Raw genomic sequence first — 27,746 nt, 5'->3', positions numbered from 1 at the left:
TCTTACTTCTGTCAAGGGGTGCTACACAAGCAGATTTAAGGCTGTACTTGGCTACAAAGAGTTCGATTTCTTCTTTAATATTCTTTCTACAGTGTAGATCACATACACAATTCAAAATTTCATAGGACAGGAGATGAAAAGTCCCCAAACACTTTCCAAATAATACTATATTCTCCATACAATTTAATGTCAGCATATTTACATAGGGGAGTGTTCATAATTAAAACCATTTTAAAAAATGCAACCACGATTTTCAAACTCATATCACAATTTCCCCAGGATTTTCCTCACTCTCATTCTGACTTTTGGTAAACTTCACATTTGTCAGATTGTCCACTGCAGTCCTTAGGCAATTCTAATGTTGCTCTGAAGAATAAAAATTAAAAAATATTCACTGCCACCCACTTTGAGACAGGCCTGGTTGCAAAGAAAATGGTGTTCCTGGTGCTGAAGGGTAACTAGGAAACCCATCAGGCTGAGCTGGGTAGCTTTCCAGAGCCGAAGCAGAATGGACCTGAGAGAAAGAAGGACACGCAGTTTAGCAGGTGCAGGCTCCAGGCAGACTCCACTGGCTCTGGCCTGTGCCACACCAGAAATACTCAAACAGGAAAGAAAGGAAAACACGTAGGGCTAAAGCCTGCTTTGTTTCCTAAAATTTGTAAGAAACACTCAACTTCTTCAGGTGAAGGAGATGCACAAAAATGTCATTAAACTACTTAATATTCTCTCAAAGAGAAGTCAGTAGGTTTTCTGGAGATAATTTGCTTTAATGGCCTATTATTTTAGACAGCTTAGAGAAGACAAGTTAAAATTTAGCTGTCACAAATAAAGAGTCCTAAATTTTATTAAATACATCTCCAAACTGATTTTAAAAACCTATAAGCAGGAAAAACAATTCACACAGACGAGTGCATCCTGTCACCCTTGTGACTCTTCTGAAAGAAGCAGGACTAATCATCAATCTCTACGTATTCTACTAAGAGCCATTTTGTGCCAATTTCGGGATATGACAATTTATACTATGACCTTACGTAGCATCACTACAGAAGTTACTTACCCAGGTTACCATTTTATTTAAGGCAGACCTGCCTGCTTACCTGCTGTAACAATGCTGACTGTGCAGCTGCGCTGTGTTGGAATTCCTGTAAGGATGACTGGGAAGGGCTCTGGGAAAACCCAGGGATGCCCGGGAGGGACAAAAGGCCTGGAAAAACAGAACCGCCTGCAGCCTGAAGTCCAGACGATAAACTAAAACAAGTGACAGAAAAACAGATCAAACCACAGGCAATACGTAAAAGCTATTGCTTTTGTAATTGTCAAGCACTATCTCAAGATGTTAAAAACAAAAAAAATTTAGAATTTATTCCTTTGTTGGAAGGAACCATAAAAGTCACCATTTATTGATATAAAACTTACTTTCCATTATAAAGTATTTTATGCTAAATCCAGCAAGTCTTTGTGTTAATACTTGCTACTATTCTATAAGCAAGTAACTCTACAAAATACAAATCCAAAAATTATGTCAATAAGCATTAATATTTTATTTATCTTAGCATGTTTTAAGAGCCATACAACATTTTTCAGTACTACAATTGTACCCCAGAAAAACATCATTTAGCACCACCAAATAATTAACATTTTGACTTACCCTTAGAATAAGTCTATGAACTGTAAGCTAGGCAAAGAACAATTCTGGCCTATTTCTACACTATTCACTTACCCGGCTTGTGCAACGAGAGCAGAGTTGAAGTTGGAACTGAATGCTGAGGCGAACCCTGGGAGGACGGGAGCTGGGGATGGGGCTGTGGCAGCCACCGGGAGGGGTGTGACAGCTGCGACTGTAGTGGGTGCCTGCAGCCCCGGGAACGAAGGGACAGCAGGGGTAACACTGGGCGTATTGGAGACAGAGAAGCCAGCGTAGGAGGGATTTGAGGATGGCAGTGGACCCTGGGTAACTGAGAAGAGTGAGGGGACAGCTGTGGACAGGTTGAGGGGGAAGGGTGCTGCCGAGACGGGAGCCGAGGCGGAGAGCCCTGAGAGCACAGCTGCTGTGGAGCTGGGTTGAGACGTGGAGGTGGGGGTGGCGCTTGATGAGGTGGCTACTAATGACCCTGGAAGGGATACTGCTGTATTAAGAGATGGGCTGCCAGTTAAAGGGAAATTATTGGTCAAAGAAGTAAAGGGAGGAAGAGCAGTGAATACGGGAGCAATGGGGGTGGAGGAAGCATGTGGTGGGAGGGAAATCGAAGAAAGGGGATTTGAACCATTTAAGGGAGTACTCAAACTGGACAGACCCGACAGTGCGGGGTTAAGGCAGGTAGATAAACTGATGGGCACTGACGCTGGCGGATACGTGCGGCCCAATGTCCCTGACAAACCTAAAGTGCCGTGGGAGGGATTCATGGGATGAGACGGGCCTTTGAAGGCTGAGGGAGTAGGACTCGTGGGCTCAGTTTTGATCATAACGGGAAGAGTCGTCACAGCAGGGGTAGCTGAAATGTGCAGGTCCGAGGCCCCCAAGTGGGGGCCGTGCAAGAGAGCAGCTGAGGAGCCACAGCTCGCCGGCACTGACGCTGAGGAAGACGTCGGAGTAGCTAGAGGAGACTGCACAGGCAAGGCAGGGGGCGCGGACGTCGAGTTGGTCACAAGAGATGGCAGGCCTGGGAACATGGCCAAGCCCGAAGCAGAACTCCGAGGGGTGGGAAGGGCCGGGGGCGCGTAGCACTTGTTAGGGGCTGAAGCAGGAGAGTCAGAGTTTTGATTAGTTAGAGAAGACAACGAAGCCAGCCCAGGAGAGGCTAAAGCAGAGGAGTTGATTAAATTGGTATCATTTGATGTTAGAAAGCCTTTCAGAGCAGACAAGAGAGGACTGTCCACACCAAGTGGACCAGTGATGCTGGGAGCAGAGCCCCTGGCAATCACAGAAGGGGGCGGGTTGGCCACACCCTGGGAGGCTGGGGGCAAGGGCAAAGGGAGACCCGCAAACCCCGACGGTAGAGGAGCCGGAGTCTGGCTGCTGGTGGAGGCAGCGGTAGAGGTGGTGGAGAAAGTGGAAGCAAACGTCTCACTCGAAGTAAGCGTGGCCCGTGGAGCAGGCGTGGCCTGAGGGGCTGGGGTAGGAGCAGCAGCAGGACCTGGCAATGGCACCAGGCCAGAAAAAATGGAAGGAACAGGAGTGGATGTTGTACTATGGACAGAAGTAACAGGTGCGGCAGGCAGCGAAGGGGTTCTGATCACTGTGGGGTTTGGTGTTGATGGCTGAGGTGTAAGAACAGCGGCAGAGACCTGCCCTGGGAACACAGGAAGGACGGCATTGGGAGGGTTCATCCCAGAAACAGTGGTGGCTGCAGATGCGGAGGTGTGAGTGACCACCTTGACCGGGGACGCAGTAGGGACCGGGGTAGCAGCGGGTGTGGAAGGATTAGAACCATGAGGAGAAAAGAGCGGATTTGCTGGGGTGGAAAATGCTGTGGGAGGAAAAGAAAAGAAGGCAAAGACTTACCATCATACTGAAAAGTTAAATTTTACTCAAAAGAAATGCATAACCATTTCTGTAGTATTTAACAAATACCAAAGGACATGCACGATAGGTGGAACAGGCTCTGGTACTGTCTATAGAATTGCTGGATTCCATTAGCCCTATCTTCACCCTGGACCTCAGTCAGATCCGGTTGTCTTCTGCTCAGATTAGGAACAGCCCTCTCCAACTCACGGAGAGGACGCCCTGAGAAGCTCACAAACCCTCCTATTATATTCCCTCCTTTTATATATAAAAATGCAAAGAATTTAATTATCAGTGTTGGTGCACTGACTATGTCACTTTCAAATCACTTATCACAGAAATAATCACAAATCACTACCTCTCTTGAGAGCTGTCAGGACATGGCTTCCCTTTTGGGAGCACACAAGGCCTTCCAGAAGTCACACCCAGCATTCTGGGCAGTACTGTTTGTTGCCACTCTGAGTTGAAATTAATATTCCAGATTACTAATCTGTACAGTTTTTCCCCACATATATTTGCTCAATTCATCATTACACTACATTAACCCCAACCTTTATCTGTCTTGTCCTGGCAGCTCCTTTACAGGCATAATCTGTTTTTAGTTCACCTTTCGAGTCTTAGCACTTGGCACAGAACCTGTGTACGAAAGGGTCTTCTGTACTGAACACATCATGATTAACTCAAACTAGTTCCCAAACCACTGGAGGACTTCTCTCAACACTATTTCTAAAGTTTGTTACCATGTTTTTATTCTGATAAATTCCACAAATAGTTAACAAAAGCATTTGGGGGAATGATTTGAATTCCTCCCTGAATGAATTCAGCGACTAGTCTGCCTGTGACAACCCCCTTGATGTAAAGTGGAAAGCATTTCTCAGGTAGCCAATGTCATAATGACAACTATGATCTGATCCTGCACTCACATCAAATTGTTTCAGCTGTAAGCAGAGAATGCGCCTTTTGCAGTTATAATCAGCTGAAAGGCATTTTCATGGACTAAGACAGACCTTTTAAAACCTATGCATAATTAAGACCCTTTGGAGACAGGAAGCTGACTTGGTCAGTGAGGCCATGTGCTCATCACAGGTGGGGGAGGGACCCTAGGAAACAACATAGAGGTAAACAACATGCACATGGCTCGTTTGTATCAAGTGAAGGCAACTTGGCTGAAGAAAATTTTTGTTTTAGGAAAGAACTACAGTAGGAAAATTGACAAATACCAATACATAAATATATAAACCGCAAACTCAAAAGGCCTGAAATCTGGACCATATTAATGTCATAAACAGTGATTTAATGTCAATAAAAAAGACTAGATATCATTTTAAATTTAGGGTACCTATGAATATGGATTTGTACTTTTTTCTATTTCATTTGTTTTGTAATATTTAAGAACATAAGAATTACTTGTGTGTTTATAAATAATGCTCCCCCCAAACCATTTAATAAGTCCATAGTGGTGGGCAAACAGCTAAGAATTCAATATCATATTTAACTATATGCCAAAGACATGTAGTTAATGACAAATCTCAAGGTAAAACCAGATTGTTCTTTATAGCAGTCTCTGCTAGAAATCTTTTTATACAATGAAGCAAAAGCTATGCACCATTAGTCAAACTGCCTGCAGTTAAAATGAAACAAAAGCAAATCCAAAAAACCCCAACTACATAATAAATATCACTTCCTGTCATCTGTCAGACCATGTACTAAGTACTCTGGGCCCATCATTTCATTTCACTTATCCTCACAATGGATAAATGTGAGACAGAAACTAACATTCCCATTTTATAGACGGGCAATCCTGAGGCTTGATGTGGCCAAGCATTAAAGATCATGCAGCTATTAGTAAGTGGTGGAGACAAGATTTGAGCCCAGGTGTGACAGACCCATGTCCTTAACCACTCCACGAGTTTTTCTTTTTCATTTTTGGGGGTGGGGGCAACAGGGTCTCTCGCTCTGTTGCCTGGGCTAAAGTACAGTGGCATCATCACAGCTCACTGCATCCTCAAACTCCTGGGCTCAAAGAATCCTCCTGTCTCAGCCTCCTGAGTAGCTGGAGGTAAATGACATGCACATAACTCATTTGTATTAAGTGAGGGCATGCACTACCATATCGGGCTTACTTTTCCTATTTTTTGTAGAGACAAGGTCTCACTCTTGCTCGGTCTGGTCTTGAATTCCTGGGCCTCGAGCAAGCCTCCCACCTTGCCTTCCTCAAGTGCTAGGATTACAGGCTTGAGCCACCTCATCCAGCCCTGTCTTTATTTTTGTTTCTTAATATGGTTCAAAACAGAAAGTCTTAATTATGCTAATATAGCGAAAGAAAACAAAATATGCCATTCCTGCCAAGGATACTTAAAATACTTAACCTGATTACTTCCTTTAAAAACAGATCTATGCATCAAGCTGAACACAAAGGCTGACCTTTCCTGAATCTCATTTTCACAGAAGTTAAATGACCTGCTCAAGATCACAAAGCTAAGTGGTGCCAAAGGGTAAGAAACTGATGTCCTGACACCCCACTCGGTGTGCTCTCCGTCCCACTGCGTGTCTCCTTTAGAAACCAGCAGCTCAAAAGCACCTGTTAGGCACCATTCCCCGGGAGTGGAATTCTCTCACTGAGACTCTAACCATGTGCTGCTTTGCTATACACAAAAACTGATGCAGCCTTCACTTCATACCAGAAAGCATCTCCTTCCTGTCCCACAGCCTCCCCCCCCGGAGGAGTAAACGCTGTGGGTCTGCTACCACCGGGAGGCCACCTTCATCTTCATGACTCAATTCCATTAGCTGCTCTGATGCTCATTTTTTTTACACCAACTTACATTTAATAATATTTACTATAATAATTAACTAAAAGTAGAATCTGACACAGCATTTGTCAAAATGGTTTTTAACATCCTATGTGTTTATTTCAAAAAAGAAACGAGGCTTCCAAGATCACAGACTGTAAAGTGAATGTGGATACAATGTTGCATCGCGCTTACATTATACTACAAGTTTTGCAAATAGGATACGAAATCCTAAGATTAATTTTAAATTCAGTTGATATTGATTTATGTTGTATAAATAAAATGTACCACGATCAAGCCATCTTTAACAAGTATCAATTACACTTTTAGCCAGGTAATTTTCCTCAAACATAAAAGATTCCTAATGTAGTCAATTTACAATGTTCTTAGTGAACAAAGGCGCAGATAATAGCTAGTCTCGATCAAATTTGGTACTTACTTTGACTCTGTGTAGATTTTGTCTGATTGGACAGGTCTTCGTTCTCTATATAAAAATAAAAGTTCATTTTAAGCTTTAATAAAATTATTCATCACCATAATAAACAAAGATCGGGGAAAAAAAGAATAACATATATGTATACTGTGTTAAGAGACACAATGCATGCATTCGGAAAAAGGAAAAACAAAGCAGTCACTGTAAGCAATTAATCTTGCCTACTGCCCCCACCTTAGCTTGTCAGGTTTCAAAAACACATTGCTATTTTATAGATACTCTGTATTTAGAAGCACTTTCTAGAAAGATGCCAGCTGCCTGGCATCCAGGAGAAAGTGTAGCCTGCAGCTAGAGTCCAGAGAGGACCCTGTCACTGGCTGAGCTAACAAATAGCACCCCACCCCCACCCCAACCACTGCCTATAGAGGAAGCCTGGGAAGTGGGAGGTGGCTGCTGGGTGAATAAGCACAGAACCCACTGCCAGGGGAGGGGCCTGGGTGAACAGCCAAGCAGACGACCCAGTCAACAGAGAAACCACTCTGTCCAACTGCCATACTTGGCTCTGGGACAGGCCCTCCTCCAGCAGCCGCCAGAGAACTAGCCTACCTGAGGCTGACTTGATGCCTGTGAGACTGACGACCTAAGACACACTCCTCCCTACCCACCAGGGAAAGGACCAGCTCACTGGCCAAGGACACAAAGGGCAAAGAATTACTGCCTCATAGCTTGTCAATAACTGCCCAGGAAGCCAAGACTGTGACAGGCAGAAGGTATGAAGGGAGCCCATAAGCCAGCAAAGAAAAATCACAGCTGGTTTAAGGGATTTACTAGCTTAACTAAGGTAACAACAAATACCACCAGAATAATGGATATTGATGTAAAGAAAGAAAAAGAACTTTAAAAACCTGTAATACAAATTAAGAACACACACACGTACATAAACGTAAAGGAGATAAGCAGAGAAGGTTAAGACTTTTAGATATGAAAATCTCGTTCCAAATGAGAAAATGAAAAGTGGTAAAGATTAGAAATAACATTACTAAAAACTAAATACTTTACTTGCAAATAAAAACAATTCTACTTAGAATGCCAAAATTACAAAAAAAATAGTCCTAAGTGAATAGGTAAAAATCTTGGAAGGCAAAAGAAGAAAATCTAATACATGCAATGTAAGAGTGCCAGAAGAAGAAAAGATGAAAACGCAACAATTATAATAAAAACAAAATTCCCATGAGCGTCAAAGATTTGACTTTTCACATTCAAAGGATTTGCAGAGTGCTAGGAAAGACGAATGACAAGATACACGTCTACACGCCTTGGTAAAGTTTCTGAAATCCAAAGATAAAAAGAGTTTCTCTGTAAGCTTACAGAAAGAGAGCAAATATCCAAGAAAAAAAAGAAAATGAAATGGAATTGGATTTCACATCCATAACTCTATACATGTGCTAAAAAAACTTCTTAAAGATACTTTCTACCAAATGAAAATCAGAACACACAGGGAATAAAAGAATAGAACTGTTAACAAGTCATGATTAGAGAAATTTTATTTGTTATTTTATTTTATCTTTTGGAGATAGTCTCACTCAGTTGCCCTGGGGTTGAGTGCCATGATGTCATCGCTCAAACTCTGGGGCTCAAGTGATTCTTTTGCCTCAGCCTCCCAAGTAGCTGGACTATTGGTGCTTGCCACAACGCCTGGCTATTTTTTAGAGATAAAGTCTCACTCTTGCTCAGGCTGCTCTCAAACTCCTGAGCTCAAGCCATCTGCCTGCCTTGGCCTTCCAGAGTGCTGGGATTATAGGCATGAGCCACCGCACCCAGCCTTTAGAGGCAAATTTAAAGGAAAATTAAATAACAGAAGCAAAAATGCACAGTATTCCGACGAAACACAGAAATTGATTAAAACTATGTACCAAAAATACAAGGATTATGTGGTATGTGAAATACTTTCCTTTTTTAGTTTTTGTATACTGACAACCATTAAGAATATAATAGGTGGGGCCACATCTATGTGCATTTTAGAATGGGTACAGGAGAAACTTACTAAATGCAGAATACAAATGTCTACATACAATAACTAAGAAAATGCCATGAAGGCTACGTTGAATAGTTTGATGAGAATATTTCAGATTGTATATGAAACCCGCACATTGTACCGCTTGATTGCACTAATGTACACAGCTATGATTTAACAATAAAAATAAATAAATTAAAAAAAATGAATATAAGCTCTATTAAATATTAATAAACATTTCTAAGTTTGTGAGGGGGCAAAGAGTCATTAAAAAAAAAAATCAGCAATTTGATCCAATTTAGCAAAGGTAAGAAAATAAAAAACTGAAGTAAAATAATGAATATAAAAGTAAAATGGAAGGACTTAAATAAATGTATAATATTTATAGTTATCAGAAATTCCAACTAAAAATCTCTCTAATGTGTGTAAAAATAGAAATTCAGCTTCAAATAATTTACAAACCAAACCAACCTACCAAATAAACAAACCCTAGGAGGAAGAAGTTGAAATTAAAGGTATGTCAAAATATTTTTTGTAAAATAAAAAGAAAAAAGACTTAGGGCAGAGGTTCTCAACCTGTGGGTCGCGACCCCTTTGGAGTGTATTAAAGCTTTGTGGCATTAGGAAGGTTGAGCACCACTGACTTAGGGCAATATTATTATTCAATAAAACCTAGGAAAGAAAGAAATATTATATAGTAAGAATGTAGCTCTGTTAATATTATTTTATACCTAGAAAACTCAACAGACTTAAAAAAACTAGCATAGGTAGTGATAAGCACCTAGACTGAAGCACTCCACTTATAACTGTAATAAAAATTACCTCTAAATTCTACACAGATATACTTAAGGCATCAACATCTATATGTACAAAACTACAACATCTTCTTGAAAGGGATAAAGCCAGCCATGAGGGAGAAAACAGCAGGAACTTGACATTCTAAAAAGACACACAAGACTGAATGGTGACATGTTATCCTGAAAATGTCAACTCTCCCCAAATCTCTTTCTATGTATAGGTGTGTGTGTATATATATATGAATTCAACTGTTATTTTTAATGGCATAAAATGATCTTATGGTTCATATGAAAGAATTTATAAAAATAGGTTAAGAAAAATATAAAATGTATGAAGGGGCACTTGCCATATCAAATATTAGAACACACTATAAACTGCTAATGAAATTAATGTGATATAATCATAAAATAATGAAACTGGCACTGAATAAAGAACCCAGAGCTGTGCCTGTGTGTGTGTGAGCACGAAGACCCGAGACAAACGTGGAGTTTCAAATCAGTGGGGAAGACAGATCAGTCAATAAACCGGGCTGACCGGTCACAGCTTGGAAAAAAACGTAACATGAACCTCTAGTTTACCTCATATGAAAATAAATTACAAATGGAGTAAGCACCTTACAAGACCTAAAATGTCTACATTACCCAGGGATAAGACGACCTCAGCTCAGACAAGTCAGCCCTGGCTCTTCCTTCATAGCCTGTATCTGTCTACGCAGAAATGTTAGTACGGGCACTTTTGTACCATAAACAAAGGCAAGAGATAAAAGGATACATTTTGAAAAATGATGTTTTTCAGCTCTTATCAGAGTACTCAACAAAATCCACTCTTGTTTAAACAAAGAATTTATTATGTTATTAAAAGCAGAAAAATAATTAAGTTCTATTACTACTCCATGCATGCATAATATGAATGGCAAATGGATTCAAAGCTAAACATTTAAAAAGAACCACTATAAAAGTAATTTATTTTATATGATATTTTCACACTTGTTGGGGAGGGGTAGGGTTTCTTAAGCAAGATATAAAACTCAGAAGAATCAAAACAGTAAACGATCTAAACAAAATTTAAATTTTGTGAAAAATAAAAACATTAACTTAGTCTATCAGATGTGAAATGTTAAAAAACGGATAATTTTCCATGTGGAGAGGGTATGAAGAACCTGCATGCGTACGCACTCTCATGGGCAGCTATAATGTGGTAAAGATTATTTTGGAGAACAGTTTGGCGATATATGGAAAACTACTTATTCGTATCTTGTGTTCCCAACAGACATAACGCAAAGGCGATTTAGTCCTTCTCGATGCTTTCTTAGAAGTTCTTCCCCTGATGGCAGGAATACTTCGCTCACACGGTGGCATCCATTCAGTCAGTCCCACTCCTCCATAGCTTGTCTATCACTCGTGACAAATAGTTTGTTTTCTATAACCTGCCCATGTTCACATATGTGGCCCAGGGCCACTTGAGTATATCCTTTATGTCATTTTAAAGTGAATGGGGAAACAACTACGCCAACTGTTAGTAAAACTCTGGGGCTACAGAGGGCTGGCTCCCAACTCCTTCCCCACCTCTGCCAGGCACAGGGTGCTAAATCCACCTGCTCCACAAAGTCTAACCTTTATCTCTGCATATGATAAGTTTTCTCTGGGCAGAGTATCCTTTGCTACCCCAGTGTTAACCCAATACATACTTATCCATCAATTTCAGCTTCTCTCTCAATTGCTCCTTTGCTGAGCCAGACAGGCATCTGCCTCGATGCCCAAAAATTCTAATAAAGGAGACAGAAAGTCTCTCTGCTTTCTTCAATCTGGCAGTTAACAAAGAGCCGTGGAAAAAAACTGATGCTCTGATCCCTTTTGGGTTGTGGGTAGATTTTAGTTTTCTCAAGCTTGCTTAAGAATCACCTGGAGATCATTTAAAAATACAGTAGCTCCCAGTTCTAACTCACTGACGCATAATCACTACACAAATAGGGAAACTGAGGATGGTTTGAGAAAGTGCCCCAGGTAGTTCCGGGCTGCAGAGGAAACACATCCTGGTTCCTTTACCATTCCTCGTATTTCATTACCAATATGTTTTTACCTATTTCTTCTTCAACTTAATTCAACTAAATGGCAGCAAGTTTAGCAGAACATTACACAAGCTGCTCACGTTAATTTTAGTGAGGCTGGCGTGGATGCCCCTCCTGTGAGTTTCCATAGCACCTGTACTCTGTTGCAGCACTGATCATCCCAGCTTATTCATATCTCAGAGTCTAGATGGCATTTCTTATAAACCACAGTCCAATTAAACAAATTTTAAACTAAAAACAGTGCAATTCAGAACCACTGACGTGGAATATATTGAAATTCCCTTCTCCTCCTTACTCTGTAATTTTCACTAGATTGCAGGGATCCTCAAACCACGGCCTGCAGGCCACATGAGGTGGTGTGATTGTATTTGTTCCCATTTTGTTTTTTTACCTCAAAAAAAGATATGTGCAGTGTGCATAGGAATTTGTTCATAGTTTTTTTTTTAAACTATAGTCTGGCCCTCCAACGGTCTGAGGGACAGCAAACTGGCCCCCTGTTTAAAAAGTTTGAGGACCTCTGTGTAGACTCTTTGCAAACAGGATTCTTTGTTCACTTTTGTATCCCTAGAATATAGCACATACTAGAGTCACCTAATATTAGTTGAATATATTAGTGAACAATACTATTAAAGTGTTATCCTACCTTACAAACTTGGAAACAAAAGTCCATCAATTTTATGAAAACTGCCCAGTGTTACCCAAAGATTCATGCCAGATCCACCAGGCTCTTGAGCTTGTGCTCCCTATGTTAGGATAGATCTTGCCAAGCAATCATCCTTCCGAGTGCACAACCATCCCCTCCAAGTGTAATTCATTGTGTATGAATAAATCACTTACGTTTACTACCCTGTAATAAAACGACTTTACCTGGTCCAGCGGGATTGGGAGTATACGGAGGTGGAGGGGGTACGCCTGGAGCTATCACATTGGCTAACGGTACCAGACCTGCATTGTTATAAGCACCTAAAATAAAAATATAATAGAAAAAAATAATGTCATTCAGTGACAAGAAGTTTGAACTATATTAATGCAGCTATTCCATTTATTTTAAAAATTGTTATTTAATACAGTTGCATCTTACATGGAGGTTTAGGTCTAGGGTTAAATAAAAACTGAAACCAAATGAGACAACTAGAGACTCCTATTTCCCTCTGCACCAGTGGTTCTCAACCTTCCTAAGCCGCGACCCTTTGACACAGTTCCTGTGGGTCGTATACAGGTTGAGAACTGCTGCACTGCATGCTCACGCAGGCATTAGCTCACTGGATGGCACAGTGAACAGAACCTGCCCTACTTAACTGTCTTTTTCCTCAACCACACATATCCATAACCACACAGACATAAGCTTTGCCTGATACCATGTTACAGACCAGGAGGCAAGTAGCTGCCTATGTGCTTAGTCAAACTCGCAGCAGAGTTTCATTAGTGCTACAGATTTCCTGAGAACATAGACCAGCACTCATTTTCAATTCAATAGATAAATGACAAAAAACAAAAACAAGTAAGAAATAAGAGAACTACTTACTTGGTGCGATGGTTGCATGGGGTCGACACGGCGGTATTGGGTAGGGAACAGGTTTGTGTGGATTGTATGTTGAAGGAGGCTAAAAAAGTGAGGAAAGTATAGCAGTCAGAAGAAAACCAATTAAACTATCTCCTGGCAGGATAAAATAAAAACTTGTCTTGTCTTTCTGAGTATTTAGTCCTATCAGGAAAAACACCCCAGCATATCGAATGCTCCTGGACTACATAGCACGAATGAGAGAAATTCCTTTGCTTTAATAAATGTGGTTCTGAGGCCAGGCATGGTGGCTCATGCCTGTAAACCCAGTATTCTGGGAGGCTGAGGCATATGGATCACTTGAGCTCACGTGTTCGAGACCAGCTTGAGCAAGAGCAAGACCCCCATTTAAAAAAAAAAAAAGAAAGAAAGAAAAGAAATAGCTAGGCGCTGTGTTGGGCGCCTACAGTCCCAACTACTTGGGAGACTGAGGCAAGAGGATCACTTGACCCCAAGAGTTTGAGGTTGCTGTGAGGTATGACGCCAGGGCACTCTACTGAGGGTGACAAAGTAAAACTCCGTCTCAAAAAAAAAAAAGTGGATCCTAATAAATTTCAAAAGTAGATCTTGCCAAAGAAGGCTGTAGAGGTTGCTTATGTTTTAATTCAAACTTCTCTTGGACCCAGCCTAGGCTCATCCACGAATTGATTTCTCCTCTTATATAACACAAGAAATCCACTAAGTTTTAGAATCTCAATTATGTAAGAGCCCTCCAATGACAACACCCTCTTAGACTCAAGAGGAATTCATCCTATCATTCCCACTCTCTTTTGGAAGAAAAAAGTACTGCTTGTGTCAGGTAATCTGCATTCGGACTACTCTTGTTGAATGTGAACTAGAATTAGGAATTCAGTATTTTAGTTGTTTCACCTTTGGAAATACAAAAATCCACAAGTACTTTACTTGACAGTTGATGGAACTTAATAAGTAACAAAGAGCATTCAAAGAACTGGCCTTTAGAGAACTGGAAGTATCAAAGCTAAGCCGAATATTACACTTTCACCGCTGGGGCAGGAGACGGTATGTAGTGGTGCTGGACACCCAGAGTCTTTCCACCTCTCATAACCACAGTGCCATCAGAAGCACTGGACCTGGGCCAGGCACATGATCTGTGACGATTCTGCCATAAACCACTGCCACTCAAGTTCTCGTCATGTGGCTGAACAGGGTCTACATGGTGACTGTGTAAACTCTAGGGCTTCAGCTACAAGCATCCTCTGACCCACAGGGTTCTCTTCTGTCTAGTTTGTTCCAATCATTCTAATCAATCCCTCACAAATACTCTCAACCTCCTGGTTCCAGTGTGGTTTTACTAACACTAACTTAGCCAAACAACAACCTTTAATCAAACTGTCCACACAGCAACCTCCAAATAAACAGATGAATATATCTAGGGGGGACAAATCCCGAAAGAGCAATCTTACTAGTATTACTTTATAATAAAATGTTTAACCTCAAAAAGCTCCCCCACACTGTTAACTATGCTATTTTTCTCCCTAGACCATTCACTCTCCCCTACTCTCCTAGAACTTCTAGCACACTTTAAACTCTGAACACAAACATAAAATTTATGCTTTGGATAGACAGAGTACTTGAAGTAGAAAGTAAGGCTGTTTTCATCGTTTACTTTCTAAACATACTGGTTTGGATGGTCCTAGAATCCGCGCAGCTATTCCTTTGCCGTCGTTGGTACATTCTTCACCATCTTTCTTCAAAGGGGTTCCCTATTTTGTTTTAAAAGAAAAAGACAAAAAAAAATAAAAAAAAAAAAGAAGAAGAAGAAAAAGAAGGTACATGAGACTTGAAACAAACAAAAAATGAAACCAACAACAACCTATCTCACTATAGAAAAAAAGGACTTGGTAGAAGTGTAAAGATTTGGATTGCAGACTCAATTCTGCCCTGGCTGGCTGCATGGCCCTGGCGAGGTTCCCAATCTTCCTATGCAATGGAGCCTCATAACACATGCAGATGTATTCAAAAGTAAACACGCATCATACAGAGATGACCGAAGGGGAAAATAAAGTATCCACAGGGGATTGGTTCCAGGACACACCACGGACACCAAACTCCACAGGTGCTCCAGTCTCCTACACAGAATGGGATAGTATCTGAATATTTGTAATCTGTGCACACCCGTCCATCCTTCTATATACTTTAAGTCATTTCTAGATTATTTACAATACCTAATATGAGGTAGGTACCATGTAAATAATCGTTACGCTGTCATATTGTTAATGTATAGTAGGTTTTATTTGTATTATTTTATATTGTTGTTTTGTTATTTTGGAGTTTTTCAAATAACTGTTCTGATTTTTTTTTTCCTTCACAAAAAGCGACCAGAAGTAGACTTCCAATGCCACAATATATACAATACTCAAAGAATAGAGTATCTGTATTAGAGTTGAAAAGAGATAAGAAAAAATAGTGTTCTCTACAAATAGGAAGTATGATTGCTACATTGTGGAGACTAAATGAGACCTCATTTAAGGCTGCTATAATCACCCAATCAGAACAGGCTGACGGACTATCTCAGCGTGAATCCCTAGCAGTGTTGTGTCCTTGAATGGTACACACCAGTATGGAAGCCCAGGATCGAAACGGCCCCGTTCAGACCCCTACCTCCTGTGTGCCCTTGTGCAGCTTCCTCCCAGAGTGCACAGCATGGGCCTGAGGAGCACACAGGATACTGCAGAAATGATGGCACCTGACTTCCAAGGCCAATTCAGAAAAGACTCTGAGGCCTCCACCTGCCTTCTCTTGGATTACTCACTGGGGTGGAAGCCAGCTGTCATATCATGACGATATGCAAGCAGCAGCATTATGGAAAAGTCCTGGTGGTGAGGAACAAAGGTCCCTGGCCAACCTCTGACACCACCTTGCCAAGCATATAAGTGAGCCATGTGGAGAACAGATTCTTGAGCTCCAGTCAAGCCTTCAGATGAATGTAACCTGATAAGAAGACCTGAGCCAAGAGTACCAGCTAAGCCATTGCCTGACTCCTGACCAACTAACTCCACAACAACTGTGTGAGGTAATAAACCTCTATTGTCTTAATCCATTAAGATCTGGGGTTGTTTGTTACATAATAGTAGAAATGTACATTCTCTAGTTATATCCAAATATTGCAAAATGGATTAAGTCATCTTTCTTCATGGCTGAGTAGTCGTCCATGGTATATAAATACACATTTTGTTAATCCCCTCATGTATTCTTTGAAAAAGTTATTTTACAAAGGGGTTTGAGGAACACTAAATGATATAAAAACTCCTTTCTTGTAGGATTTCACAGAGCCTTCTTATGCAATGTGATTCTCCAGAGAGAAAACACGGTACAGAGTTTCCCGAACAGCACTGACCGAGTGAGACTGAGAATGTAACATGGAGGAGCTGAGCAGCATTCCTTTATTAGCTGAAAATGTCAATCAGTGCTTCTGAAATACTTGGAAAAACAAGATCAAACAAAGTCATCTTCCTTTGTTTGGCTTATTCTGTAGGTTTTACGCAAATACTTTAACAGAGTTCACACATGAACTTTCATCAGAGATAAAACTACAAATTAAGTTGCTGACATAATAAAATTCTTTTCCTTTGGGGAAGCACCATCAACTGGCATATTCTTTAACTATCATTAACTTACGATATATTTCACACTTAGAAGTTTCATATAAAGCCATAAAGTATGCTTACTGGGAATATCCCATTTATGCGACTCGGTTTTCCTTTGGGATATGGATTTCCTGGGATCGTTCCACAAGAAGATATCATAGCATGAGGAGCTTTGCAGCCCCCTTTGAAAGCCTGTAATAAAAAGAAAAGAAGAGGGTAGTAAAATAATGAAAATAAAAACTCTTAAAGTTAAGTATTGGACTAGAGTCCAGATATTGGGCAGCCCAGCCAAAATCACAAGAGGAACAGCACTACTGATTCTGTTCATGTGTCATTCAGTACTTACAGCAGTGAACATGACCAAAAGGAACAAGTAAAATCACTTGATTTAAATTTGTTAAAATGCAAAAATTAATGTTGCAACTAATAGATTCTTATACAAAGATACCTTCACAACGGACTTGCAAATTGTGTGCAAAAAAGTGTATTTATTAGCTAAGCTGTCCCATTTTTCCAACTACCAAGAAATAGCACAGTCCAAATCCATAAACACCAAGCTCGTGCTACGGTAAGGGAAGGGAAGATCACAGATGGGAGAGGCACAGTCCTGCTCTGAAGAAGTTTATGAGGTAGTGGAGAAACACAAACCAACAAATTATAAAGACATGTCGAAAAAGCGAGAGTTATCAGGGCACACAGTCTTCAGTGTGATATTATGTAATTATAAGATGCAGTGAGGGAAAGGACGGTTACCCTTCGGTTGTTTATTACTACATCTTTAGCTTTTAAAACAATGTCACATGCCTACCGAGTTGGTGCTTAATACTTATTAAATGAATAACAAGCACTATAACAGGTGATATATATCCCAATGGATCTGTATTGTCTTATAGGAATATTCAGTTATATTATGTGTGTTATAAATTTTGTTATAGAGTTGCATTGGTTTTATAAGTCATTCACAACACATGGAACTATTATTAGCTAGATAATCCAGCCCCCTTAACACTCCAACCCTAAAATCACCTCAATTTTTGGCTATTACAAATAATGGTGGGGTGAATGCCCTTATATACATAAATCTGTATATATTTATACCATTTCCTTAGAATAAATTCCTAAAAGTTGAACTTTTTGGCTACAAAGGCTCTGCAAGTTTACCTTTAGAAAAGTTGTATTGGTCTACATTGCCCAGAGGGCCTACCCCACAGAACACTCAGGCCCAGAATATTTCTAAGAAGGAGAGTGACGTGATAAAATGCTTTATAAAACAAAAACAACAAAACTACAGTAGTAGTTGCATGATGCTTTAAAGATATTAGTCAAGAAAATCAAAGAAGACCTTACTGAAGTAAAGAAACACAGCTCAGAGCTTGCCTCTGCTACAGCGCTGCATGGTAAAGGCAAAGTTGCCTGCCCTTCCTCTAAGCTTAGAGCGGGTTGTGAGGATCAAATACAACTGAGCTGCAAGAAGGCCCTTAGGGAACAACCAGTAGTTTTCTAATTATCATTAATTCAGCTCCCAGCCATCACAATCCTAGGAAATAGATACTTTATTTACATGATAAATTGAGTTTTCTAGGCTTAGACAAGTACTTCTCTCCCACTCTTGCAGATTTTAAATTAAAAAACTGGAATTTTTGGCTTTAATATTTATCTCTTAGGAATCGGCTTAAAATAAACTGGATAATAAAGGAAATCTGAAAAGTCTGGATCCCAAATAAAGACAAAAGCTTTGAGGCAAAGGGAACAAGACATAATGCCCAGGAAGCTTCGGCTGAGTGGTCAGCGGCTCCTCTCTCTGCAGACATCTCTCCTCGTCGGGGTCCCCTTCAATCAGTTCTATTTCTACTCCGGAGATAGCAGGATGTTCACTTTTAACCCACCAGGTACTAACGTTCAGGTTGTTCACTAAAGTTAACAGGAATTAAGGAGGAAGAAAGATACTTTTTCATCAACATTAAGAAAAACCACCACACCATGTACACAGCAATCTTGAGAAAACTACCTACCTGTTCAAGCACTCTCTTGCACCGTTTCTTCTCAGACATATTTATCCTGAATAAATCTTCAATAGGACGAGAATTCTGTGCATCAACAATGTTTCTGCCAAGAAAATACGAATTAGGTTTTCATTTAAAAACTGGACCTCATATATGCAGAGGTAAGCAACCTTTTTTTACTGTACACATGTATCAAATAAGCTTTTCCTGACACATAGAGACAAAAGTGTGATCAATTATTTACTTTTAATAGTGTAGTTTAAATAACACATTTTTATAAAGATGATAAAATTATAATAACTGAACTGAGGTTTATTTAACTTGACTACTGGATTACAAAGTAATACTATTAATAAAAATTACTATTTTGAGATTTTTCAAAATATACCTTCTTAAATGATTGTTAGGAGGACTATGGCAATAGAACCAGTCATGCATTAAATCCATAAAAATCACTTGACTGAAAAATAAAAGTTCCACCACATGCTTTATTTTTAATTGTCTTTTTATGGACATCTATATACATACAAGGGACTTAAAAACATACCTACTATAAGTAAGCAACAAATTATACATTGTTAAATTATGAAAAGGTGTTTTCTTTTTCTTTTTGAGCTTCACTCATTATGACCATCGAATGCTGGGCTAGGTGAATTCATACACCTTATGGTATTTAAAGTTCATATACCCTACATAAGCAGGTAAGAGCCTTATTTTACAACTGAGCAAAATAAGGCTCAGAAATATTAAGTACCTTGCCCCCAAAATATATTGTGTTGAGAAAGTGGCAGAACCTCTGTCTTAACTCTTAAATTCCTATTTTTACCAACATGCCTCTCAAGTTATTCAGAGTAGGAAGGCCAAGTTACTGAAATGCACAATCAAATAAAATAACCTAAATCAGCCCCATTATCTTATCATAGCCATGTGTATAACAAGCACACTGGATATTTATTCACATAAATCAGACTTTACCAGTACGCCTTCACAGACTATATTTCATTACAGTCCTACTTACTAATATAGTTCTCACACAGTAACACATGCTAATGAGTTAAAAGATATCTAAAAAGCTTCCAGTATTTTCTCCAATGAAGGAATGAAATAGAAAGAAAAAAATGCTTACGAAGCTAATAGTTCAAGAGCAACTAATTTGTCTTTACTGAAGGTGAAACAGTTGAGTATATTGACCACTTCTGCTGGGTGAACAGCCACCATTTTCTGTGAATATAAAAAATAATTTTATGTTTAATGTAAGCTTTTCATGCCAGAAAGTGCCTGGTTTTAGAAGTATAGTTAAATGCTCTTAATATAAATATTTTAGGTAAAATATTTTACTTTTTTTTTTTTGCATTTTTTTTGGCCGGGGCTGGGTTTGAACCCACCAACTCCAGCATATGGGGCCAGCGCCCTACTCCTTTTAGCCACAGGCGCTGCCCAGTAAAATATTTTACTTTTAATTAATATTTTACATGATAGGTGAAAAATACTCAAAAAGAAGTTCTAAAAATATGTCATACTATAATATACAGGTGGTACCAAAAAAAATGTCTACACATTTTAAGAAAGGAAAAAACTATTAAAATTGTAATACTCAAGCCATGTTTGACTTCCTCAATTCAAGAGATACAAGATACAGTACACAAGATACCAAATGTTATCAGTATATACTAGAAAGGCAATCTTCAGTATGGAAAACAGTCAAATCAACTGAGTTGTCCCTGGAAACCCTTCTGAGCTCTGGATTTTAATTCTAAGGTAGGTAGCTGTGAAAGCAGGCCTTAGCGCTTTGCCTTGAATTTGTGATTAAGATGAGGCAGCCTCACCCGCATTTCTTAGAGTAGCTCCCTCAGCTTTTGCTCTCCCTCCCTGTAGCCAAGCAAAGTCTCTAGAACCTAAAAAGCATTTTACTCTGAGGCATAGGGAAGATAACCTTTGCTTTTGTAAACTAGAAAAAAAAAACAAGTGTTAAAGAGATCAGGAAACAGCACTAACACACCCAAATACTTTCTTAAGCACACTGGTTTAGAAATTCAAAATGTATAAATTGTTCCATTAAAGCTACTCAAGCTGATAGTTCAAGGAAAATTTTCCAGTACCCGGATAGCCCTGGTGCAATCTAGATGTCCTGTTGACCTAGGCTCTAGAGCTATTGCTACCCAGTACAGTAGGCCGCCCCAGGCACAGGTGTGTGCCTACTGTAAACTAGTCACAATAAAACATGTAGTTCCTACTAGGCATATTTCAAGTGTCAATAGCCACAAGTAGCCAGTAGTTGCCACAATGGACAATACAGCTAAAAAATTTTCCAACATCACTGAAAATTCATTTGGACAATGCTTATGTAAAGAATGTTAAGTATAAGCTGCCTGACAACTCTTCTAAGACTAAATACAAGAGGGGGAAGATGAAGATTAAAAAATAGAAGCATGTAAAAACACCTGAGAATTCAAATCCCACATTTTACTTGCCAACGAATATTTTTTCTCCTCCAATTTGCTGATTAGAATACTGTCATATACAATTTAATAGTATATAAAACTTGGGGTCAGTTTTTCTGATGTAAACAAATTACAACATGAGGTTAATTATGGAAAACTGAAATGAAAAATACTTAAATTCTACATTCTAGGGAAAAAATAAAGTTACTTACATGCTGTAATGCTTTCATTGCTTTCAATTGAGGCTCAGCCCAAGAAAAGTATCTCAGTAAATCAACTACCTAAAAGCAAAGAAATAATTTAGTTCTAATGACAGTGTGTTTCAAACATTCACTTAAGATTTATTTCAGTACTTGAATTACTATTCAACATGTGCAGCCCAGGCCCATGTAATCAGAGTGGCACAGTCTAGACAGTGGTTCTCAATGCAACCCCTTTGGAAGGTTGAGAACCACTGGTCTAGTCTGTGGCTATGTACATTTAAATCGCTTCCATTTTAAGTGCTGAACAATCTTATGAAGCTGATAGCTAGCATGATAGACACTGCAGACAGAGAACATTTCTACCATCACAGAAAATTCTCTGGCATAGCACTGTCTAGAAAAAAAGAAAAATATAAAATACAGAAAAAAGAAAGTATCCTAATAAGAAAAGTTGAAAAGTATTAGACAGAAATAAAATATCAGCTTAAGAATGTAAGAATGCACTATAAATGGAAAACCTTAAAATATCAGTACACTGGGACAATTCTAATCATTTACAAGGATGTAGCAATGTGGTTTTGTGTGGGTTCACTAACATTTACCCTTTTAGTTGAATCTGGAGGGCATAATACTCATACCATAGATCCATTCCCTAAAAACTTTAAGAATCATCATGCATTACTCCAACAGCTGCTAAGAGTGCATGATTTTGAGAGCTCAGACATCCTGGCTCCCACCACCATTACTGGAGAACTTCAAAAGTGTGAGGAAAACATTGTGAGATAGCCCATAAGACGTGAGCAGGTCATAAAGATCACAGCACCCAGGCGGCGCCTGTGGCTCAAAGGAGTAGGGCTCTGGCTCCAAGTGCCAGAGGTGACAGGTTCAAAAAACCCAGCCCCAGCCAAAAACTGCAAAAAAAAAAAAAAAAAAAAAAATCACAGCACCAAAGTCCTATGAAGACTTTGAACCAGGGTGGTGGGGATAAAGTATACTCTAAAAGAAAAAATAATGCAAGAAGACAGTTCCTGAAAATGTGCTGTATCAATTATTCTACAAAGCAAGGTTAATGACGCCAACTGCAGTCATATGTGAAGAGAGTGAAATTACATTTTAATTCTTATAAAGAGATACATAAACAGCAAACAAGTATCATGCATACTTCGCAGTTAATTTGGTAAGACTGTATGTCCTAGCTTGTCTGATAGGTTGAAAATCATTAATATACCTGTTAGGGTTAGAATGTCTCAGAAAGCGGCTTAGTAAAATTTTTAATGACTTTTGCAAAGTGGAAGACCCATTAAACTGTCACATACCATATATGTGTGTGTGTGGGGGGGGGGGTGCGAATCAGGGACTGACCCCACCCATGTTTTGCTTTTCTATGTTATCCTGCATAAACAAATACACAAAAACAAAACGATCCTGGGTCAGTCCCTGACTCCCCCCCAATGGAATCTCACCTTTACACACACACAATAGAAAAAAGCTATTAACTGTGAGAAATTATAACTCTTTCAAAACATTTAAAAGAGCTTATGGTGACTCTGTACAGAATAGGAAAGCTCAAAAAAAACTATCATTAAAAAGGGATTAACAAACACAAATGATAATCACTTGTGAGAACATAATAGGCAGAACTTCCTCCATGGGCTTAAAATTACTCAAGCTTTCAAGTTTTGAAGCTCTTGAGAAATCAATGAAAAATCAGAGCATTTACTAACTCAATCTACAGATTCGTCCATCGTTCACTCTTCCCAGGAGTGTTCTCCATATACATTTCTATTTCTGCCTGATTTCTCTATCAAGAGTTCTCTAGGTATCCCTAAGAAATCCTCAACTGCTGTACGTGTATATAGATAGACATATTTTTTTAAATTAGCAAACTCCAAGGTGTAGTGAAAGTTTCCTCTAAACTACCATGCTTAACACAGCAGTCTTCTTCTGGCAGTTACAGAAGCTGCTCATTAGACATCGTGTATATGTGTCTTACCGCTGAATTGTTATTTAGTGGCTTCATATAAGAATATATTTCATTTGTTCAAGTTTTCTTTTAATTATGTAGGGAATTTTGCAACTATTGTCTTATAAGTAACTGTATAAATTTGGATATGTTTTCTATTACAAATTTGTAAATCTGTCCAGAGTGATAAATACTTTGAATTGCTTTCTTCAGACAATGTATTTTAAAATCATTTTAGGACATGAATTGTGGCAAAAGTGGGTAGGTTTGTAAAACTGTTCCTGAACTATAAATACTGTTTGTTTTCAGTTTTCTGCCAAAACTTACGGCTTCTAAAGTTCCTGAATACATACAGCAAAAAGGTAAAAGCAATTCTGAGTTTGACCAGCAGGTAAATAGACATTAATCAAAACACTGGCATAAGAAGAAGGCTTTGTTAAAACAAAGAATACCTGTTCACTAGAGAAGTATCCATGAACATATTCAATTGCTTTTAATTTGTATTCTGTCAAAACAGCCTAAAAAATACAGAAAGGATAGCATTAATACATGTACGCATCACAGTAATATTCATGTATCAAAACTGCCCAAGCAACTCCACAGGCAGGTCTCTGTTAGCCTGAGCACACAGACAGCTAAGGTCAGTGTGGTGACAGGACAGTCTTCTTTTCCAGGTTCTGTATTGGGAAGGATACGCTGAGTGGGAAGTCCTCCCTACTCACCCCTACAGAGAAAGGAAATAATAACTGTAACAGATACAACTTAATGTTAGTACAAATTACATATAGAATTCCTGAATATGTTATTGAAGACTTTCAAAAAATTCTCCATCCAGCCAAATTGTCATTTTTAAGATTAAATGTATCAGCTATTACTCATCAATTATTTATTTAATAATTTATGTTCTAAGTGATAGAGAAGCAAGAATAAGACAAAGTCTAGTTGACGCACTCAGTACTTCCACAGGGATAGGAGGAGGCAAGGCGTTAAAAGGCCCTGAAATCATTGTGCCCGCTTCTCAGCCTGGCCTCTGAAAGGCATTTTATTAAAAATTCCTACAGAGCTTTCTCACTCATAAAAGGGAACAACGTTCACCACTCACCTCAATCCACTGTGAGGATTACACCAGTCCACCTTGGATCTGACCCACAATAGATATTCACTAAGTGACAGATTACTTTCCTCTACATCAGTGGGTGAGAGAAAACTTGACAGCCTTGAGCCAGACCCAGCACTGTCTACGGCTGACTGAAATCGCATGTGCTCCCTTTGAAGCTATTCACCTAGCTTAGAGATGGAAACACCAGGTTATCCTAACCTGATAGTCAGTGATCATTAAAACTGATCTAATCCCTCTGTTTTTTACTACAAAATAATTATATCTGTACTTTTCATACCCTGTATTAAGATTCTGCTAGGAGAAAATATTACCTAAAACTGATCTAATCCTTCGTTTTTACTACAAAACAATTATATTTGTACTTTTTATACCCTATATTAAGATTCCGCTAGGAGAAAATATTACTTAAAACTGATCTAATCCCTTTGTTTTTACTACATCTAATCCCTTTCTTTTATTACAAAACAATTATATTTGTACTTTTCATACCCTATATTAAGATTCTGCTAGCAGAAAATATTGCTTAAAACTGATCTAATCCCTTTGTTTTTACTACATCTAATCCCTTTGTTTTTACTACAAAACAATTATATCTGTACTTTTCATACACTGTATCAAGAATTCTGCTAGAAGAAAATCTGATGTTTCAGAAAACTGAAACATCCTGGTTGTTTAGCAGTTTAATTTTCACTGGAAAGGGGAGGAAGTTGTATTCTGAATAAAGTAAGAGTTTTAGTCAGGAGTTTGATCATCATTATAATTACCAGACGCAGTCAAATTCAACTTTCTGAACCAAGTTCTGGATTGTGCTGAAGCCAAGTCACATCTCACTTCTTTTATCAATGCAATGCTGAGAAGCCGGCTTTAACCCCAAGCATGACAAATGGCCCTAAGGATTCCCACTGCCTGAGTTGGAATATCGGATCCCCCACTTACTAGCTTGTAACCTTGAGCTGACCAGTTAGTTAACCTCAAAGAGAGTAAGTCTACTAACTTTTAAAAAATTAGTAATGCTCATATTTAGATAGACTAATATTTTATTCCACTTTAAAAGACTATGTTGCATCTAATCATTTGGCAAAGACAGCAAAACACATATTTTGACTGCAGACCAGAAATATGAACTTAAGTTGCCATCTCGTGAATATGACTTTCACATCTGGGAAATTTCATATTCTCATCATTAGTATTTACTAGGTGACGTTTTAGTAACACTTAGAAAGGACAGTGTATGCCACAACAACAACTTGTACTTTCTAAAGTAGCAATCTGCTGGTCTGCTTGAACTCACAAATTATTTTCTCATCAACAAGTTACAAATGAGCTCACGAACAAGTTGTGACATGTTCTAAGAACGTTGTTAGTATCGAAGTTTTGTTTCAAATCTTAATTGGACAAATTGGGCTTGCCAAAACAGACATCTGTTCAAAAAAGAACATTCAATATTGTCAAGTATGAAACATTAAACATATCAATTTGAAAAAGAAAAAGCCTTATAAAGAACAAAGTAAAACAACAGGTTCAAAGACAATTTTAGTAATAACTTTGTAAGCTGGAGTAAGTACCAGAGCCTAAGGAAACAATTCCTTCCAGGGTCATAAAGGTATGGAAATGCAAATAACTGGCAGGAAGGACTAGGCAAAGCACCCCACGTTGACATAACAATGGTACAGTTAAGTCCTTCCAGTTATAAACAGGAAATTTCTTATTCTGGAACTCGAGAAATACCTTAGGCTCAAAACTACATTCCAAAATGTTTGGCGTCTGGTTCATTTCCGGAGGAAATGCACACAACAGCCTCCAAAAGCAAAAGCAGGAAACAAGAGAAAAAAGTTTTGAAATTCAATTTATTGAACGCCAATTTCTAAGAATGTGACTTTAAACTTAATGGCACACATCATTAGGACACTAATTTTGTCTGCCTAACACAACAAATATATTCTGCTTATCCTTAGGTTGTAAAAATCCTGTCATGACAATAACTACAAAAAAGAAGCTTTCTTCGAGTTACTTCTAGTTCTTAGTCACTCTTGTGTTACTGAAAGATGAGGAAATAAACTCAAAAGCATTAAATCACTTATCCAAAAGTACGTCGCTTTAAGGATCTAATTGTCTGAATATAATTTCCACAGCCACCCAAGGACTATCAATTATAGCGTTAGGAGTTTGAAAGGTTTAGAAAAACTTTATATTGTTTGATCAGTTACAATTTCTACTTGTGTCATGAAACGTTATCAAATACAAGCTCTTATACATTTTCCATAGAACCACTCAAACCAATGTGGCAATTCCAGGACCCTTATTTTCCGCACTACACACAGTACCGCAAAGAGAATAAATCACGAGAATTCATATCTCCTAAAATAATGTAGGAAATGGAGTGTCATTACCTTTCTTATTTCATCCAGCACCGTTTCAAAGGACTTTTTATCCATCTTGACGTGGGTTTAACAATCAAATTTTCAATTACAAAACGTTCATCCCTGGTCTGCCCCGCTGACCGTAAAAATGTTTTATAGTCGAGGAGGAAAAAGACTCCACCAGCAGAAGAAAGGATGCCAAGAGGTAGAAAGTATTGCAAACTCTGCAAAAATTTCTAAAAACGGAGGTTTAGAAAAACTTTATATATAAAAAAAATAACTCCAGTCAGGTCTGCCTAGCTTCTTCACACAAAGCTTTAAGGCAGTCTGGAGAGAAGTGCGGTCCTCCGAGTCCCGCGGAGAACTCCAGGAGCTCGGCTGGCCCGGCTGAGCGCCGTTTCTGGGGCGGAGGGCCAGGCGCCGCCGGGGGAAGCGGCCAGGGGGGCAAAAGCACCTGCCTCCGGAGCCGCACGGGCGGCGAGAAAGGAGGCGCCGGCCTCCCGGCCCACACCAGCGCCTCGGGCGCCCCTCAGAGCTGGAACCCCGGACTCATGGCTCGGCTCGCCCTCACCCCCAGCCGCTCCACCTGACTCCTGGTCCCTCAGCCCCGGCAGCAGGCAGCTGGCAGGCTCTTTGTTATCAGCTGCCGCGGCTTCCGGGAGCGGGCCGGCGGCCGGAGGGAACCGGGCGCCGGGCGAAGAGGGTCCCAGCCTCCGTAGGGGGACTCCGGAAAGGCGCAGACCCAACAAGCGCCAGGCGCCCGGCCCGCTCTCCCCTGGAGCCCCCACCAGCTCAAAGGGACCTACGATTATCCCGTCGCGCCCGAAAAAACTCAACTCCGCGCTGCCAGGTTGGGCCGCTCTTTCCTGAAAGCCGATGG

The 27,746-nt window shown here is 39.5% G+C and overlaps 1 protein-coding gene across 1 annotated transcript; it reads right to left on the bottom strand.

Moving 5' to 3' along the window:
- Nucleotides 1-161: 161 nt before the first annotated feature.
- PROSER1 (proline and serine rich 1) lies at nucleotides 162-27,729 on the bottom strand. Its single transcript, XM_053563780.1, has 13 exons — nucleotides 26,897-27,729; nucleotides 23,839-23,904; nucleotides 21,433-21,501; nucleotides 19,906-20,000; nucleotides 18,789-18,882; nucleotides 16,858-16,968; nucleotides 14,809-14,892; nucleotides 13,133-13,211; nucleotides 12,475-12,570; nucleotides 6,734-6,778; nucleotides 1,721-3,467; nucleotides 1,098-1,248; nucleotides 162-514 (listed from the first exon to the last, which is right to left on the bottom strand). Exons 1-13 carry the CDS (start codon nucleotides 26,939-26,941, stop codon nucleotides 392-394), a joined length of 2,805 nt encoding a protein of 934 aa, XP_053419755.1. The 5' UTR covers nucleotides 26,942-27,729; the 3' UTR covers nucleotides 162-391.
- Between the last annotated feature and the right edge of the window lie 17 nt (nucleotides 27,730-27,746).

This window comes from Nycticebus coucang, chromosome 15 (assembly GCF_027406575.1).
Source record: "Nycticebus coucang isolate mNycCou1 chromosome 15, mNycCou1.pri, whole genome shotgun sequence".
Classification (NCBI taxonomy): domain Eukaryota; kingdom Metazoa; phylum Chordata; class Mammalia; order Primates; family Lorisidae; genus Nycticebus; species Nycticebus coucang.
This window is presented reverse-complemented; position numbering and strand designations above follow the sequence as displayed.

What these genes read in the sequence shown, in the direction of transcription:
- PROSER1 (XM_053563780.1), bottom strand. Translation starts at nt 26,941, where the DNA reads ATGGATAAAAAGTCCTTTGAAACGGTGCTGGATGAAATAAGAAAG. An exon ending in GCAAGAGAGTGCTTGAACAG is followed by an intron (nt 16,969 to 18,788) that starts GTAGGTAGTTTT and finishes TTTTTATTACAG; the next exon opens with GCTTTCAAAGGGGGCTGCAA. An exon ending in GCTCTCGTTGCACAAGCCGG is followed by an intron (nt 1,249 to 1,720) that starts GTAAGTGAATAG and finishes CACTTGTTTTAG; the next exon opens with TTTATCGTCTGGACTTCAGG.